Source organism: Quercus lobata, chromosome 6, assembly GCF_001633185.2.
Source record: "Quercus lobata isolate SW786 chromosome 6, ValleyOak3.0 Primary Assembly, whole genome shotgun sequence".
Taxonomy (NCBI): Eukaryota; Viridiplantae; Streptophyta; class Magnoliopsida; order Fagales; family Fagaceae; genus Quercus; species Quercus lobata.
Genome location: NC_044909.1, coordinates 27,389,407 through 27,408,720, shown reverse-complemented (window position 1 = coordinate 27,408,720; position 19,314 = coordinate 27,389,407). Strand labels below are relative to the sequence as shown.

General features: G+C 34.8%; 2 protein-coding genes across 3 annotated transcripts; one reads left to right on the top strand and one right to left on the bottom strand.

Moving 5' to 3' along the window:
• The first annotated feature begins 9,020 nt into the window (after nt 1–9,020).
• On the top strand, nt 9,021–12,620 carry LOC115995493 (40S ribosomal protein S8). 2 transcript variants are annotated; one of them, XR_004093348.1, is made up of 5 exons: nt 9,021–9,126; nt 9,233–9,305; nt 9,855–10,185; nt 11,997–12,246; nt 12,336–12,418. XR_004093348.1 is itself a non-coding variant. In XM_031120080.1 (5 exons), the coding sequence occupies exons 1-5, from the start codon at nt 9,123–9,125 to the stop codon at nt 12,412–12,414; spliced, it is 669 nt and encodes a 222-aa protein (XP_030975940.1). In that variant the 5' UTR covers nt 9,021–9,122; the 3' UTR covers nt 12,415–12,620. The 2 variants fall into 2 exon arrangements, 1 of the variants encoding a protein (XP_030975940.1); XM_031120080.1 differs by having other exon boundaries at nt 11,997–12,178; nt 12,336–12,620.
• A 1,888-nt stretch (nt 12,621–14,508) lies between these two features.
• LOC115950541 (peptidyl-prolyl cis-trans isomerase FKBP62-like) lies at nt 14,509–18,480 on the bottom strand. Its single transcript, XM_031067730.1, has 13 exons — nt 18,196–18,480; nt 18,033–18,119; nt 17,108–17,368; nt 16,935–17,009; nt 16,739–16,819; nt 16,303–16,497; nt 16,117–16,203; nt 15,792–15,967; nt 15,550–15,672; nt 15,305–15,451; nt 15,080–15,207; nt 14,828–14,948; nt 14,509–14,710 (listed from the first exon to the last, which is right to left on the bottom strand). The coding sequence occupies exons 1-13, from the start codon at nt 18,353–18,355 to the stop codon at nt 14,657–14,659; spliced, it is 1,695 nt and encodes a 564-aa protein (XP_030923590.1). The 5' UTR covers nt 18,356–18,480; the 3' UTR covers nt 14,509–14,656.
• Between the last annotated feature and the right edge of the window lie 834 nt (nt 18,481–19,314).

Below are 19,314 nucleotides of genomic sequence, written 5' to 3'. Positions count from 1 at the left end.
GAAGAGCTTCCGAGCCAAGGAGACTGCCATTGAGGAGAGCAAGGATCTTGATGAGATAAAGGTCCAAGAATTTATTGGTTCTTTTCAAACTTATGAGCTTTCTCTACCATCTCAAAGGAAGAGCAAATTCCTTGCTCTTAAGACGATCAATGAGAGAATTGAAGCTCAAGATTCCTTGGATAAGGATGAGGTTGAAAAAGAAGTGGCATACCTTGCAAAGAACTTTCGCAAGTTCTTAAAATTCAAAAGGGATGGGAAGTCTTTTGAGAAAGGGAAATTCTTAAATTTCAAGAAAGAAAAGAGAGACTTCAAGAAGAATGATTCCAAAGACTCTTCTCCATCTTAAGCAGTCACTTGTTATGAGTGCAAAGGGCATGGTTATATGAAGAAAGAATGCCCCACTTATTTGAAGGCAAAGGGTAAAGTCTTTGCTACAACCTTTAGTGACTCTAATAGCTCCAACTCCAATTCGGAAGAAAGTTGTAACAGAGAAGAAAACTACTCCGCCTTTATGACCATTGCGCCCGTTGACTCTTCAGAAAATTTGAGCACTCTAGTGGAAGAGCTCAGTGAGCATACTAAAGTGGAGTCTATGTGGGTTGGAGAGGAATTCGATGAGGAAGAAGAAGAATGTGTCTATGAAAGAACCAATAGATTGCAAAAATCCTACAATGCTCTTCTTGAGAAGAGTGGAGAGTATGCTAGAGTGGCTAAGGCAGCAATTAGAAAAATGAAGAAAGCAGAACAAGATTACAAAAGCATACCCGTGAGGTGTAAAGAGACAAAATGTGAAGTTGAAGCACTAAATGAAGAGCTAACGAGTGCCTATTCTAGGATAAAGTTTCTTGAGCTTGAGGTAATTCAAGCTAATGCCAAAGTGGAGCGTGTTGCTTCCAAGAAACTTGATGAGGTGCTTGCTTATCAAAAGCCCTCGTCAGATAGAAATGGCTTGGAATATACTGGAGAAAGTAGCTCAAGCACTAATATGTCTAAGGAGATGAAGTTTGTTAAAGCCAAGGAACCATTGGTACCAACTCCTCTTGTTGAGAATGTGAAGGTTAAAAAGAAACCAAATGTGGCGACTCAAAAGGTTTTGACAAAGCCTCCAAATCGAATTATGGCTACGCCCAAGGCAAAAGGAAAATCTCTTCCTAAGGCACAAAGAGGTCCTCAAACTCAACATTTTTGCCATCATTGTGGAATCTGAGGACACACTAGGCCAAATTGTCACAAGCTTCAAGCATTGAAGAATGTGGGTCCTCAAAGGCCAAGAAGACAAGGAAAAGGCAATGGGAACCCCAAGCAATCAAAAGGGCAAGAAGTAGAACCCGGTATTGGTGATGTGATGAAGATGATAGACATCATCACCTCATGTTTGGAGAACTTCACCCTAAGGTTTGAGAATCGTAACTCAAGTACCCAACTTCTAAGGATATCACCCCAAACACACGTGCTGTGTGGGTGAAGAAGGGTACTCATATATAAGCAATATAACATGTTCATGCGCATGGCACCCAATACTCATGTAATCTTTATTAGATACAGATCTAATCTTTATTAAGCATATGTGGATTTTTGAAATAAAGAAAAAGATTAAACATGATTGTGTTTGTGATTGTGTTTGTTTTATTTAATTCATGTTGCATAAATTTAAATTATGAGGGAAACTTTCTTCTTAAAAAATCTTTTTCATTCTTTTATAAAAACAAATCTGATTTTTCTGTAATAAAAAAATAAAAAATAAAAACCATCTTTTTTATTATTATAAAACAAATTTAATCTTTTACAAACCAAAAAACATTTTTTTTAGTTCTTAAAAAACAGATCTGATACTTTTCAAATCAAAATACATTATTTTATGTAATAAACACAGATCTGAATTTTTTATCTCCAAAAACCACTCTTTTCTACATACTACAAAATAGATCTGATATTTTGACAAATCAAAATCAATTTTTTTTACCAACCAAAACAAATCTGATTCTTTTCAAAAGAAGAGACTTCATTCATAAATAAATTTGTATAATTTGATTCTTTTCACATATTCAACATATCATTCATGACATGCATAGAAAGGTACATTGGTCACAAAAGTCTAGAAGACTAGACTCTGTCTGGGCGGAATGGGTGCCTAACACCTTCACATTCCGTAATCTAGCCTCTGGATTTAGGACTTTGGTTAAGTAGATCTAAGCCTTTTCTTTACTTTTTATTTTAGGTAGAATGTAACTAGGACAACAAGCCATGTAAATATTTGATAGTTTGTAACTAGGACCCAAAGCCTTGTAATTTTTCAATTTTCCAAATATGTAATTTTTTTTTATTCAATCAATGAAAAGAATAATTCAGTCATGTATTTATTTTTTCTTATTTTTTGTATATAAAAAAAAAAAAAAAAAAAAAAAAAAGTGGTGACTCCATACCACTTACCCAAAAAGAGAGGTGCCCTAAAAAGCACTCCAAAAATCTCTCTTTTTTTGAGAGGCAACTTACGAGATCTCTCATAACCACCAATCAAGTTGAAAACAGTGCAACAATCACTAGTCAAGCTAGAAGTAGTACACCCCCCAATAGTACAACATCCAATCCAAGCAAGAACACACATGAAAATCCAAAGAAGTGAGAGAAAGGAAGTGTCACAAGTGAGAATTTGAATGAATCAAGAAATGCATCTAGGTACAAAAAAGCATTGAGGTTTGCTGAGAGCCAGTCATCTATGCATGGGCCAATAGGACAAGCTGGTGGAGATTGAGCAGATTCTAGTTCTTTGTTTGTTTGTTTCTTTTTTTTTCTTTTTTTTTTTAATAACTTTTTTGTGGTAGTCAATGTGAAAGTATGTCAGTGGCAGCAAAAGGCCTTTTTGTTGGTTTTAATGATTGCTGAAGTATGGCTGAATTATGTACATTTCGGTAATGCTGAACTATGGCAGTTAAGTACTGTAGTTTATGGTGCAATCACCTTTTGTTTTTGTTGCATGAATAATGGCTAAATTATGTAACTTGAATTGATGCAAAATATCAGTATCTGATGGTTTTTTTTGGCAAATAATATTGTGATTTGTGTATTATGGCAGGGATTGCCTATATGGTTTGTGTATTTTGATTTGTGTATTATGCCCATATGGTTTGTGTATTGTGATTTGTGTATTATGGCAAGGATTGCTTGGGATTTGTCAATGCCTATATGATTGGTGTGTTGGACAGATTCATGTATTCTCCCAAATGGATAGTTCTATTTTTGTCTGTCATGTATATAGTGCAGCCTATTTGCTTGGTATCACATGGTTTGGCAGAATTGGTAACTTTAGTTTAGTGACTTACACAAAATGACCAACTTAAGTTCATTCATTCATTACAAAACCAGATAACATTGAACAATTTATCTAAAACAGCATAACGCTTTATGTTCAATCCATGATAACTTCATTTCATTGAAACTAAAATTACAAAGGCAATTGGGATATAGTTTTCCACAAAAAGCTCCACAATGCAATATGGTTAAACAGTGACAAGAAGCATGCCAAACCTTCATACAAGGCATTTCATTTCTCTACCTTAACCCTGCATACCCCATCTAACCCAGAAAAACTAAAATCACACAAAGGCAGATCCCACATATCAGCAATCCCAAAATCAAAGACACTATCAAACACTTCTCCCTCTTTTTGCAGGTTGAAACCTCAGCCTCGAGTCTGAGAATGGTCTGCCTCTATTTTGGGATAAGCACCTTACCACGCAAACAAATCTCATCATCAGCCCATTGAAATAATTTTCACTTCCGTCCAACCTGAAATTCAAACCAAAATTTCAAACCAAATCAACCCAGCCCACTAAAAAAACGAACTAAAGAATAAAAATTTGAAGCAACTCAGACTTTACCTAGCAATTTGGACACCCATAGAACCTTCTTCTTGGATTGTTCTCCATCCAGGACACCACTAGAACTGATTTAGCAAAGCTGGAGAAATACCCGAGGATGATAAGCTTGATTTCATCTCTTCAATGTGGTTTTGATGAGTGAGTGAAGCAAAGTTATTTTCTATAAGGGATTTAGGGTTCTTCAAGTGTGTCTGTCTAAGGGGTGGCTGAAGGTAGTTGATGAGCAGGGACATGTGAGGGCTAAGTAGGCATGAAAATGAGGTGGGAGGGTCACATGAGGGGTCACGTGGGTGTAAGTGAGACACATTGGATTTTTTATTAATATTTTAATAACTGGGTTTGACACCTAGGACCTCCGTTTGCCACCTCAATTTTTTCTGTTATTGGGTTGATAGTAGAGACTAAAATAAAAACGATTTTTGAAAACATGGATTGACTTAGGAGCGAAATCAATTTAGGGACCAAATTGAGAACCGGCTCAAAATGTAAGGACCAAAAGTGCATTGTTGCCTTATTGTTTTAATTTTTAAAAAAGCTAAATTCCCAAATAGTTTGAAAAGAACAAATATAATAATATTTTGTAAATGTTCTATAACACTCGAAACTTATATCAAGGATTTAGATGCATGACATGTCTTATAAATAATCAACATTTGCTATAATGGAACAGAGTGTAATTAAATATCCACAAATAAGAATCAAACCATCAAATATTTCTTATAAAATCTATCAAACTAAAACTTTAACAATAAAGTCTCCAAATACAATCTCAAATAGTTTCACGAATACTAAACTCACTATCCCAAGAAAACATAATAAAACAGTCCATCAACTAACATAACTCCAAAAGTAGTCTTCAATCTATGGCTCCAATGATCTACCACCAAAAGACATTCCACTGCTCTAATCTGAAAAGGTGGAGAAAGGGGGGGTGAGCTAGAAGCTCAATAAGAGACTACATAACATGAGGATGTCTCTCAAAACAAAATAATAGTATCAATGGCAAAATATAATCTTTACAAAACACTTACATATAGTTTTAACAGTAACATAATATATTCTGTAAAATTGTCAAGAAGAAAACATTTAACTATTATACTATAATCAATAAATAAAATAGTAACCACTTTAATTGGCCAAAATACACTAAATAGGTAGAAGCAATATAATATAGTAATAAACAATTTTTCCACTTATAAAGGCCAATAACAATAAATAAATAAAAAATAGTTTGATATGGAAAATATTAGTCAAACAAAGACATAAACTGTTAAACACTCGGTGGGTGATTCCCATGGGAAACAATAACAATAACCTCTAAGGCAACATTGGCTCCAAAGAGCAAATAATAACACTGACTTTGAAGAGCAAATGATAAAACTGCACCACACCACAATAACACTACTTCAGTCGAAGACCAACACTTAACCCTGTGTTAGTAAAGGTTGCAAACTATCTAGCTGACCATTTGAAAACATTCTTACTTTATGCAATATTGTCAATACTAATCATATATCATATAATGAATAATTTCTATAAAAAAAAAAAAAAATAGTTTTGAGTCATTCTTAACATATACAGTTTCAAAATAACGCATAAGAAATAATAAAATTCAGGTATGTATAAAGCATTGACAATGATATAAGTTTTTTAAAACTTCACTTTTGGAAATATGTATATATATATATATATATACACGTCTTGAGAGACATCATGTTCTAAAGTTCACTTACCTTTAACTGCTAATGCTCGTAGTCTTGATCCAAAATCAAATGAGCTCTTCCTCCACACCTAAAAGTAAAGGAGTAACACAATCATATAATTAATCCACCTTGCCGTATACCATAAGGATGTAAGGGACACTTCCTAATAATTTACTAGTCTTTAAACATCTCTATAATCGTCCATAATATATTATTTCTCCTTACTACTATTATGTCTTTGGGGCTAATAGAGGTATTACCACCTGTAAAGATATAACCTAATGAGAATATGCTTGCTAGCGGTTCACCAAGATTTTCATCAAGTCCTAGTAGGTTAATACTAATACAACCATTATCTAGCTAACTGTCAGATTCATATTTTCTTTAAGATTTCATATAACACTTCAGTGCCACCATGAAATACTCTATAAGATCCAAATATACATATAGCATCCATAGAAATTTACCTGTAGGACTTAGCAACCTATAGCATGTACTGACTAAAATTTTTGAAACTTGAAACAATGATATAGATTACAAACGTTATAAAGTCAGCACCACTATCAAGTAGAGTAAACTCTAGCAACTAATCATTCAAAAGCTTATCACCTATTCAAGAGTTTATATTGGATATTCAAGAAAATCTATTAAACAACAGTAGCAATATAGATTATTCCCATGAATCTTTGAGATAGAGATATACCTGACCACTCTACCACACTGATGCAGAACTTTGTTTCTTGTAATCTCATAGTCTCTCTCTCTCTACCTTTCATGCAAGAAACCTTAATGGCCTGTTTGGAAGTTTAGAGAGGGAGGAGAGTAGAGAGGAGTAGAGGGGAGGAGAGTAGAGGGGAATGATTCCCCTCTACCTTGTTTGGATGTTTTTAAAATTAGTAATGGGGAAAGGAGTAATTAGCCCTTTCCCTTGTTTGGATGTTTTAAAAATTAGGATTGAGAGGAGAAGAAATGATTAAAATAGACAAATTTACCCCTATTTGAAAATAGACTTGCAATATTGGTCTATTATTAATTTAGAAAGGGTAAATTGGGAAATTTATCTACTCTACTCTCCCTCCAAATCTCTCCAATTTGGGGGAATTAAAAATGAGGAGTTAGAGGTGGTTGAAACCCCTCCAAACTCCTCCCCCTCATTTCTTAAAAAACTTTCAAACAAGGTAATTAAATTACTCTCCCTCCCTCTACTCTACTCCCCCTCCATTTTTAAACTTCCAAACAGGCCATAAGACTACTCTTCAACTTTACATATTATTCTATTCTTTTCAATGTAGAGAAACCCTAATTCTCTACTCTTAAGCTTTAATATGCTAAGCACTGACTTCTTCTTTTCTTCTTTTCTTTTTTTTTTTTTTTTTTATTCATCCATATAAAGGAGAGACCCAGGTCCCAATAGCTTAAATATGCTTCCAAGACTTTAATTCCCAATTAAACTCAAATTAAGGTTGTTTAGATAGGCTAGAACTCTAAAAAATTCCAATAACACTTAAACTCCTAATCCAAATAGGTTTTAATCTCTTATCATTTCTCTTAACTGATAAGGAGACTAAAAGTTTAATATGAATAATCCACAAAATAACTCTCCATGTTACATTTTCTTTTATTTATTTTCTTTGTAAATATCATAATATAAAATAATATCACCTTCAAAATAAATTAAATAATTCATCAACTCCACTCTAGAAACAATTAAATTAAATTTAAGTGAGGCGGGTGTTACAATGTTCAACAATAAATAAGCTTTTTTTTTTCTTTTTAAAGAATAAGCTAGCTGTTGTTGTGGATGAATTATTGGCTTTTATGTGGAAACCCTAGAAATGCACTGTGGTCGACATACGAGGTTAGTCTCGTCATTTACTATGTCTCTTAACCTAGGTTGCATGGATACCGACACGGGTACGGGGGTACGACAATTAATTAATTAATTAATATATTTAGGTATATTTTTAGACAATATATGTTTATTTTAGGATTTAAATTAAGTAATGACAGTCAATAAGTTCAATAACACCAAAAAAATATTGTCCAAAATACAATTTTTGTTCCATTACTAAACCTATAAGACAGAAAAAAAAAAAAAAAAAAAAAAAACCAAACTAAACCTATTAAATAAGTAAACAACACACATAAATAAGTAGACCCAGTATAGCACGCGTATAAGTGCCAAACTTAAAAAATAAAAAAAGAGAAAGAAAGAGTCGAAAGACCAAAAGATAGAGAACCCAAAACTTGCAAAAAGAGAAACGACAGAGGGAGAGAGAAGGAGCTTTGGGATCGCCAAAGGCCGAAGGGGGTTCGGTTGTCGTCGATCTATTTCGAGAAGGCACACCGCACAGATCAGATCAAACAACTAAGGGAAAGAGAGAGGTGTTGGTCCAAATCCTGTTCTCTCTCTCTCTCTCTTTAATTTTCTTTCTAAGTTTTTCCGTGTCTAGGAGGTTCCGACGTGTCACAACCGTGTCTGTGATGCACTCAGATTTTTTTCAAAAAAAAAAAAAATGAACACTCATCAAGTACAAATTTTAGGGGTGTCTTACTAGTACCCATGTCAGACATGGATATTTAGCCAAAATCACCGTTTCCATGCAGCATAACTCTTAACACTTAACAAATAACAACATAGTATACTATACAGTGTGAGTGTGACAATCTGACCCGATTTATATAATTCAATAAGCTAGTTGTTCTTGTGGATGAATTATATATATCGGGTCGGAATGTTACACTCACACTGTATTTATACTACTATTTAATGGGCTTCCCTTATTTGGGATCCTCATTTTTTTAGTTCAAAAATACCCCTACACCTCTATATTTAAGTACAGACAAAACTAAAGGACAATTCGGTAAAAATACAACTCTAACTCTCACTAAAACATTTCCTAAAAAATAAGGTCACTCTTTTGTTAATCTTCAAATTGCTTTATCTACTTATAAATTATATTTCCAAAATAAAAATTATATATAAAAAATAACAAATATTTTAAAAAAATCAATCTAATTGAGGCACCTTTTTAGTTGTCTCATTAAAAATAATTCTTTTAAAAAAGTTGATATATTTATTTAAGAGTAGTTTTATAAACTTATACATTTTTATAAGATAGACAAGACAATAAATTATATTTTTTTTTAAAATTGACTTTTTAAAAAGCACAAACAAATTGGAACGAAAAGGAGTATTTAAATAAAGAGTATCCTAAAATTTAGGAAAAAAGTTTTTTGGGTAATTTTTTTTAATTTTATTGATTTACAATTTTAACATTATTTTTTATTTTTTAAAAATAAAAATTATTTAATTAGGTTGAGAGTATTTTTGAAATCTTATAAAACCATAACTAACTTTGAGAATTAGTGGTAAATTACGAGACTAACCTCGTATGTCGACCACAGTGCATTTCTAGGGTTTCCACATAAAAGCCGATAATCATCCTTAAACACACAACAGGAGGTGCTGTTGTTGTTGTTGTAGCATAATAGGTACCGAGCCCAAAGAAGAAGTCGTTCTCATCCTCTGCAACCAACAATGGGTAATCCTCAAATCTCTCTCTCTCTCTCTCTCTCTCTCTCTCTCTCTCTGTGGTGATGGTGATGATGGAAAGTTTTTTTGTGTTGTGTTTTGATATATGTTGATAGGTATCTCACGTGACTCTATGCACAAGAGGCGTGCCACTGGAGGCAAGAAGAAGGCCTGGAGGAAGAAGAGAAAGTATGTATATTACTATTACCATCACTATCACTAACCCATTTTTCTCTTCTTCTTTTTTAATTTTTTTTTCCCTTCTCATAGATCTTTTCAATTACTCTCAAAACACCCTCTAATTAATATCTCTTTCTTTTTGGTTCTTTGTTTCTTCTTTTGCATTTTTTTTTCCTGGGGCTTGGCTATGTGAAACTTTTGATTCTTTGCTTCTTCTTTTTTTTGGTGTCCAATCTTTGTGATGTTCTAACACAATACCCAAAATTTCAATAAAATAATATATGGGAAGAAGATCCAATTATTGTTTTGCCATCGAGACATTCCTAAGAGTGTCTAATGTGTAATGTCAGCTAAATTAGTGTTTCTCGTCTCCCTCAAAAATTAGAATATTACTAGTAAGCATCAAACATACTGCACGCTGAATTTCAGTGCTAATGAGATGTTTGAGTTGGCTTTTCTACTTGTGTAACTTGAAGTTAACTTGTTCCTTTTTCGTCACTTTTTCTCTTGATGCAATGCTGATTACTTTTTTTTTTATTTTTTTATTTGTTTGTTCAGGTATGAGCTTGGTCGTCAGCCTGCAAATACTAAGCTCTCAAGTAACAAGACCGTAAGGCGAATCCGTGTGAGAGGAGGCAATGTCAAATGGAGAGCCCTCAGATTGGATACTGGAAACTACTCATGGGGTAGTGAAGCTGTCACCCGCAAAACGCGTATCCTGGATGTTGTTTATAATGCTTCGAACAATGAGCTTGTCAGAACACAAACTCTGGTGAAGAGTGCTATTGTTCAGGTTGATGCTGCCCCGTTCAAGCAGTGGTACCTTCAGCATTATGGAGTTGACATTGGTAGGAAGAAGAAGACAGCTGCTAAGAAGGAAACCCCAGAGGTACTATTAAGTGATTTATATGAAATTGTTTGCTTTGATTTAGATCGATTATCAGTTGGTATAAAGCTATCTGTGTTTATAAACATGTGACAGCACAAAGTGAAATATTCATTATAGTAGTTCTGGTTTAGTAATTTGTGGTGTATATTATTCAGTCAAATACTCTTCTCTGACTGTTTTTGTTTTTGTTTTTGTTTTTTTTAATAATTAGCAAATTTGCTATTAGAAAATGCTAGTACATTCAGAGCATGTCCCTTGTTATCTGTTTGTAAGTTGCTTCCAAGGAACTCAAGCTAATAGAACCAATAGGATAAGAGGCTTTTCAGCTTTTCCAAAAGTTTCAGTGTCTGACCCTCTCCTACTGTTATAGAAAGTGGTATGTAAATGGTGTAAGCCAATAAAGTTTCTTTTTATGGTTTTGAGTGTTGCACAGGGCTTTCTCAACTATGAGACATAGGGTAATAACCTTCTGTTGGTGATGATGTGATTTAATTCTGTGATGGTAGCTCAAAGGTGGAGATTTGACCATTCTGGTTCCGCCTTGATTGATAATTCCTTTTATTAGATTAATGTTTACTTATGAAAAAAAAGTACATTTTATGTGATAACACTTTCTTTATTTCCAGTATTAATGTAATAATGAAGAAAATATAACATTCTAAGTGCCTTTTTGGGAGGTGGGAAGGAGGTGAGTTAGGCTGATTATGGTGGGCGTGGTTTAATGCTCTGGTGTTGATTCTAAGCTAAGGATCAATACGGCTTTCGTGATTGTAATTTTCTATGAATCATAAGTTTTTAGTTTTGCCTATCAAATAAAAAGTTACGGTATTTATATTCTCTTTTGCACATTTGACTAGGCATGCTCTCTTTACTAGCAATTGTTTGGTGGGGGCCAGAGATTTAAAAAAAAAATTGATGTAATTACGAGTATCGTGGGATGAGCTTGTCTCATTTACCTGATCTGTCTCACAATATTGAATCTCTTTTGGAGGAATCTCCTCTAACCCACTACTTAGCAATTTATAAGGAATAAGAGTATCCACATTATTATTTAAGCAAGTCATGTGACTCATTATAAAGGTAATGTGATTAAAAGCACAAATGAATTGTCTTTTTATTTGCTGCATAGAGGGTTGGAAGAAGTTTCCTTCAAACTAGTTTAAAAGTAAACTTTTTCCAAATAGATGTGCCTATTTTTAATGAGGCTGTTTGAGATAACTTATAGGTCAAATGATATTTTTTAATAATTCCAACTGAGACGTGTGGTTATTAGTTATCATTCCCTCTTAATCCTCTATATTTTGGTATTGAAATCTGTTGAGCACTAGCATTGGATATGCTAAATGCTAAATTGAATGTTAGGCAAAGTAGGACTAGATTGAGCAAAACTGAAGTTACACTTGCAGTACTGAATTGGATTTTAGGCAAGTTAGAGGGTTCAATTTGTAATTTAGCGCAAAAAATTTGCTATGGGAGATCCTTTACCGTATCTTTAATTCTCTTTGATAATTGATTTAATGGTAGTACATAAGTACAACCCATGCTACTTGTATAGAATACAACCTTGCCATTTCATTGTTGTGGGAGATATTCTTTTATGAGGCATGAAAGGGTGTATACTTCTTTTTCAATATCCTCATGTATGGAGATGCAATGGAACTCTAATGATCATTTGTTTATGTACTGGAAATTTGTGTGCTGTTAGCAGGGTTAATTTTCTCAAGCATAGTGTCACTTTCCCCCCCCCCCCCCTGAATTTAGATTTATTTAATTTTATTAATAATAACAAGTTTCATCATGTCAATAAGCAGGAAGGCGAAGGAAATACGGAGGAAAGGGAAAAGGAAACAAAAAAGAGTAACCATGTCGCCAGGAAGCTTGAGAAGCGTCAGCAAGGTCGTACACTTGATGCACATATTGAAGAGCAGTTTGGGGGCGGTAGGCTGTTGGCGTGCATCTCTTCTCGACCGGGACAATGTGGTAGATCTGATGGGTGAGCACAAAAGTTTTTACATTTTTTCTTTTGTATTCAGTTTTGGGACAATGTGGTAGATCTGATGGGTGAGCACAAAAGTTTTTACATTTTTTCTTTTGTATTCAGTTTTGTGTCGTCTTATTCTCTTTCCAAACCAATTTGTTTTTTCTATCAGATACATTTTGGAAGGAAAAGAACTTGAGTTCTATATGAAGAAGATCCAAAGGAAGAAGGGGAAGGGTGCCGCTGCTTAAGTAGTTTATTAGTCATAGTTTTGGTCTTTTTGCAACTTGTTTTTGTTACACCTGCCTAGATGGGCCAATGTTTATCATTATTGATTGAACACTGAGGATTGTGTAGCATGTTTAGTTGTTTCAAATTAGATGCTTTAACTAGTTTGTGATTGACAAGTCAGACTTGAGCTAAAATAGCACTTGTTGGGTCCTGGCCTCTTTATCCATCACTCTCTTGTAGTAGAATTTCTTTGGGTAAATTCCACAAACCTACCCTGAGGTTTGTGGAAATACCAATGAGGTCCATGACACTCTAAAACCTACCAATTTAGTCCTTAAAAGACAATTTTGTCCCTAACTTTCTTTCTCTTTCTCTAATTTGTCTCCGTTCCTCTCCCCATCTCTCTTCTCTTTCTCTATCTCTCAGATCTCTCTCTCAAAAATCACTGTTTGGCTCCTTTCCAATACCTGTTCCGCCATTCCTTTCTTTTCTTATAAATTCTTTTTTTACTCTATTAAAACCAACACAAAATTATTCAACACCAAAACCCCATCTCTAATCTAACCCAGAAACATACCCTATAAAACCAACAAAATTCAACACATTTACACAAACCATTCACCACCAAAAACTCATTTTTAATCAAACCCAGAAACCTACTCTACAAACCAACAGAAATCAACACATTTAAACAAAACATTCACCACCAAGAACCCATTTTTAAATCAAACCCAGAAACATCCACTAACTTTTCAAGAAACCAATACATATACACATGATAAAATTACTGAACAATCATCCATAAAATTGTAAGATTTATTTATATCAGCTCAGACAAAAAAAAAAAACTTCTCTTTCTATTCGATGAGGTCCGATTTGGAGATTGTGAATCGAGCTTATTCGGCGATTCAGCATGCGATGTCTCGGCTTGAGGATAAGTTTCAACATGTTTTGATTCAGAACACCGTTCCTCTTGACGCTAAGAGACTGTACGGCTCGATTTGCCGGAGTAGCCTTTCGTTCCCGGTCAACGGTGCTGAAATTATTGCCGGAGAAGATGGTATGAGTGTGGTGGTCAGTGACTTTCCTAGTGGCTGTGGGTGATATGGGTTTGTTGGGCGGTGGGTTTTGAGAGAGATCTGAGAAAGAAAGAGAGAAGAGAGAAGGGCAGAGGAACGGAGAGAGAGAGAAGCAAGATGAGGAAGATTGGTAATATCACCGAAGGGTAGGGATAAAATTGTCTTTTAAGGATTAAATTGGTAGGTTTTAAAATGTTGTGGACCTCATTGGTATTTCCACAAACCTCAGGGTAGGTTTGTGAAATTTACCCAATTTCTTTTTATTGTTATAGCTGTGCTCTTTTCATGGTATTGCCAGTTCCTGTAACAGTTATATTGCAACTTTTTCCCTATAGTAAAATTTAGAACCCTGACCTCTATATCCAATTTTAATGCTTTTGTTCATCCCCTCCACATTTTGGCAACTATGGCTTAGTTCTTATCGGTTTTTATACTGCATAATTATCAATTCTCTTCTTTAGGCTTGAGTGGTGCTCGATATTTGTAGCATTAATCTGATTCCTTTCCATCTTGACCACAAGCATTTTACTGATTATTGTGCACCTTGTTGTCGTTCTTTGTAGAATTAATAAATTAAACTTTGGGAATGGCCATATATTCTAGATGTAACATTATTTTAACTTAGGGGTGTGATTTGGAGTAGGAATTGGAGTTGAAATTGCAATTGGATTTTCAATTCCAGTTTTAAAATGTTTAGAATTGGATTGGAATTTGATTCATTTGATCCTTTTGGATGTCTCATGGTATTAGATACCATATTTGATTCAAGTGGTTCACTGTAAGTATTGCATTTGCTTCATGTGATTCAATGTAAATAGTAGATATTGACAATATGCTTTGACAAGAATTTCAACTTCCTCTGCATGAGATGTTGTTCCAAACGTGAACTCTAAAGATCTGTAAATTAGATTCCCTTCTTATAGGTTTCACACCAACTAGTGGATGTTCCACACTATGCGCATGATCAATTTTAGTTATTTTATAATACTCGTGTTATAATGCAAGTAGACCATGGGAAGCATACAATAACCACTTTTATTAGAAGGATAATACATCTCACTGGTTAATTTGGTACCACTCCACTAATCTACATTCCATAACTGTTCACTGAATCTAACACAACCTCAATTCTTAAACTGTAGTTGTCTAAACTACAAAAAAGAGAGAGGAGGGCAGGTTGGTATCACACCTTGCTGTCAATTAACATTGGCATTGGCTCCTGCTTTCGCGGTGTATTCTGCTCATACAAGACACAAAAGCAATCACTAATGAATGACTACAAAGACATAGCAAACTAGAGTATTAAATCCAGACAAAAGACAATGTTTATAAAGGCTGGGGTTGGTGAACTTACTGCTGATCTTGCTTGCTCTAATTTGTTCATCTTTGCAAAGATGCTGCCATAAAACTGGGCATCCTTCTTGTTATACTCTCTCACTTTCTCCTTCAAAATCTTGTACTCCAGCTTCACATCCCTGACAACACAACCAACATCCTAATGTAAATGAATAAAACCCTGAATTAAGTGAATTGTACTGAAGATAACACAACCTTTCCCAGTTGACAAGAAAACATAGCCCATTATTGACCAAATTAGTGAACATACCTGTTGTCTGGGTCTATCTCAAGAGCCTTTTTGATATCCTGTTCTGCCAGCTCCAAATCAACAAGTTGTATGTATGCCTGTGCTCTCCTGTACAGAGCTTTTACATTCTTACTGTCGACTTCTAACACCTACATAAATAGAAATCTCTAGATGTCAGCACTAAATCAACATATACCACTAGTTGGAAAAGACATAATAAAACCTTCAGGCTAAATAATGGCAGACCTTTGTACACAGCTTCTCAGCCTGCTTGTAGTCTTTGAGTCTCAGCTTGCAGGCTGCATTGTTAAGATTGCAGGTAATCTTAAGTACCTTGGCCTGCTGCTTCTCCACCTCACTGAAAGAGGAGTCATACTCAATAAACCTTACAGCCTGTGCAACAAAAGGAAAGGTTGTAAGCTGGTCCATATCACTAGTAGGCAACGTTATAAGTTTAGAACAAATCACAGATATTAAACTTTTATATGTACCTTTTCATATCTCTTTGATGCTCTTTCATATTTACCAACCTTGAACAATGCATTCCCTTCTTCCTTCTTCTTTCCAGCTGCCTTAATCTTCTCCTGTGTGTTCATATCCCAAGATTCCTTCTCCTGCAGCATTTTATTCATTATTTCATAGATTATTCTCTGAGCAACTTTTCATGACAATAAAAATTCATCTTAAGATGAGAAACACATCACACAGTTAAAATGTAATACACCACACTTACCTTCTCAAATGAGAGCAGCTCAACTTCATAATATACAGTCGAATTGGAAGGGACAATAGCCAATTCTTGCTGTTTCTCAGATTGGCCAAAAGCATACTCTGGTTGAATAGTCACCAAAGCAATTTCCCCTTTCGTCATGTTTTTCACAGCTCTATCGAGTCCATCAATAACTTGTTCTGGATACAAATCACAACCATAAGTGAAGGTTAGTTTTGTCAATACCATTTGAAAATTATGAGAGAAGAAAAACCCAAATTTGACTTTGGAAGATTAACTAACATCGCAGCAAATAGAAGTCACAAAATTGGGAAATAGCCGTTACCACCTTCATCTATTCTGAATTCAAATGGCTCCGTATCATGACCCTTCTTTGTAAAGATGGTCCCGTCATGTAGCTTGCCGATTAGTTTCACTGAAAGAAGACAAGAACATAACAAAGGGTAAGTGGTACAAACAAATTAAGGAACTTGAAAAGCCCCATTTATATAATGTTTGTTTCCAGCAATAATACCTTGTACAACTGCCCCATCATTTGGACGCTCATATCCCTCTCCCTCCTTCAAGATCTTTTTCAGAACCTTCTTGTCCTTGGTTATATCAGAAACAGCCTTCCAAGAGACCAACTCAAGAGTTGTAAGGAGGGTAGCATTTGGAGGCACAGCACCCTCGTCATGAGAGCCTGGTCGACCCATCTCCCCAAATGCATCTACAAAGCATAACAAAAAATACCCAATGAATTATCATTATCAATGACAAATTAGCAAAGATTAAGCTATATTAAGGAAATTTTAAATTTAATTATTTAACCATTACTTTGATACCACGATCCAATTATCTCAAAAGCTTAAAACTGTTAAAAAAAAATTGGTGAATTTAATGATTTAACCATTATTCTTACAATCAAAATAGAACATTAATATTTAGCTGGTAACAAGATCTGAAATTACATTGTGGCTTCACTGTTAAGAGGACTTTCTCTCCTTTCTTCATTGTTTTCACAGCTTTTGCCAAGGCAGGGCAGAAACAGCCTGCACACCAAAAGACAAAATAAATATTGAGGTCACTTGAAGAAGTTCATTTACATATGTAGGTGTACACACACGCATATATGCACACAAATGTCGAAGAGGAATGGAGACAGACCATCTTTAACAGTGAATTCCACCCCATCAGATTTCGAAATGAGTGTCCCATCTTCAAGCCAAGCTTCATACTTAACTGCAGTGAACAGAATGACCAATTGTTAGAAAACAATGAATCATATTCATCGAAGTTATATCAATCATTCAAGAAGAAGTGCCTGATCAATATTTTACCAAAAACTTCATCCAAGTCTTTTGGATTTTCCCATTTCTCCCCTTCAGTAAGTATTTTCTTGAAAATTCCCCCATCCTTGCATATGTCTTTGACACTGTTCCAAGACAGCAACTCCACATCAAACTGAAGAGTGGCATTGGGTGGAATAGTTGGAGGGGATCCAGACTCGCCATAGGCCAACTCAGGAGGGATGGTGAAAACGGCTTTCTCGCCCTTCTTCATGGTTTTGATACCTTCATCCCATCCTTTGATCACTTGTCCTGCAATACATAAAACTTGACCTTGAAAACTAAATCCACAACCCAACTCTCAGAAACTCAAGGAGATCAGACATGAATTTTATATCCGTTACTGTAATAACTAAATGCTAAATACATCCAGTCCTAAAATTTTCATCTTTACAATATACAAGAGGAGAAACGTAATTAATATTGGAGATCATTAATCCCATATCGGGGAAGATAGTTTCACATTATTCTTATATACATTTAAAAAAATAAAAATAGATATTCTCATGTGCGTCAAGAGGGCCTGAGTGTTGCCAATAAGGGTAGGCGATATGGAGCCTAGACTTGGAGTCTTTTTCTTTTATAAAAGCTTAATTTCTTGATATGGAGATTTCACCATTTGATATAATTTTAAAGTTCTTGTTTCCCTTGTCTGTAATCTACGCAGTGATTCATAGAAAAACATAAAACCTTGCTCAAATAGCATCTTATTCAGTCTTGTAAGAGAAAGAGAAGCCCATTGGCTACAAACTCAAAGTAGCTGCTGTTCCTTTAAATGCAAATAACAATGACCAAGGACAAGGTTACATGTGACGTGATCAGTCAGTCTCAGATATTATTAAGAACTAGCATACCCAGGGAAACAAATTAAGCAAATGCAGAAGACGTAAAATTAAGGATAATGAAAAATAATTACCTTGGCCAAGCTTGAACTTGAACGGGGTCCCCCTATCACGGCTTGAATCAAACTGAGTTCCATCAAGCAACGTCCCAGTATAATGAACTGCAAAACCAACACAAACACCTTCTCATTCTCAATCAAAAATGAAGAGGAATGAAAGAGCATGTTACAAACAAACCTTCAACTTCGTCGCCAGTAGCAGGAGTGTCCCATCCTTCACCCTCCTTGAGAAGCTTCTTCTTTAGCCCTTTGTTACCAATCTCCTTCTCTTCACGGTCACCCACCTTGAGAACTGGATCATCCTCCATGTTCACGTCGAACTCGAAGTCTTCATCCATGGCTTAAAGGCAATGCTAGCTAGCTTTTTGTTGGTCTTGGAGGGGGGTGAGAGTGAGAGGTGTTAGATATATAGGTTGGAAGAAAGGGAGGGATGACTCTAGAATCTAGAGAGTTCTGAAATCTATAACAGTCTGGATGGTTCCAGAAATATGAACTGCCTGTCTGTCTGTTGGATTTGGTTTGGGTGGCTACTTGCCGCTCGTAATGAACTTTTCAAACATTGGATATTTTATATGACAATGAAAAAACCAAGTCATATAATGGTATTGGGTTCATACTCGAACTTGGGCCGCCTACTGTTTGTTTTCCTAAGAGGTTGCCTAGTTGATAAGTAATAAATTTTAGGTTTAATCATCATTCGAGTTCATAACATTTGCCTTATATGATAAAATAGTCACTACCTTTTTAAATATGTCAATTTTTTTTTTTTGAGGGAAAGTTTCAACCTATGGCATCCGCTTCTGATAATAACTCTTTATCATCATACCAAGACACCAATCAGTTTTTGGTGTAGATGGGGATTGAACCCCAAATCTCTTATAGAACCGTCAGAGACTTTACCAGTTGTGTTAATTTAATTATTAACTTTTTGGTAAGTATGTATTTATTTAATAAATTATATGTTTATCAACATAACATTTTAAATCCACATATTTTATAAGCCTAAATATTAACCTAAGTACATTAACCTAATATATTAGCTTAAATAACATATTTTTTAACAACGTATTTTTTTTCCAATTTAACCTTTTTTTTTATTGTACCAGCCAAAACACTTGAAATATGCCTGGTACAATCGATACAACTTGGTATTTTATCCATTTTAGAGGAATACCAGTAATGACCGGTACAATATATTTCCTTGATAAAACCAGTACTAGTACCATATTAATTTTCTTGCTAGCAATAGCTTAGCAAGAAAACCTATTATAATCATTCTTGTTGGTATCAAGCCTAT

Bases quoted from the DNA above. Each gene is read 5' to 3' on its own strand.
- LOC115995493 (XM_031120080.1), top strand. The intron at 10,186-11,996 runs GTACTATTAAGT...GTCAATAAGCAG, and splicing joins CTAAGAAGGAAACCCCAGAG to GAAGGCGAAGGAAATACGGA. The intron at 12,179-12,335 runs GTGAGCACAAAA...TTTTTCTATCAG, and splicing joins CAATGTGGTAGATCTGATGG to ATACATTTTGGAAGGAAAAG.
- LOC115950541 (XM_031067730.1), bottom strand. From the start codon at position 18,355: ATGGATGAAGACTTCGAGTTCGACGTGAACATGGAGGATGATCCAGTT. The intron at 17,369-18,032 runs GTAATTATTTTT...TATGTATTGCAG, and splicing joins CAAGTTCAAGCTTGGCCAAG to GACAAGTGATCAAAGGATGG. The intron at 17,010-17,107 runs GTAAAATATTGA...TGTTCACTGCAG, and splicing joins AGACTTGGATGAAGTTTTTG to TTAAGTATGAAGCTTGGCTT.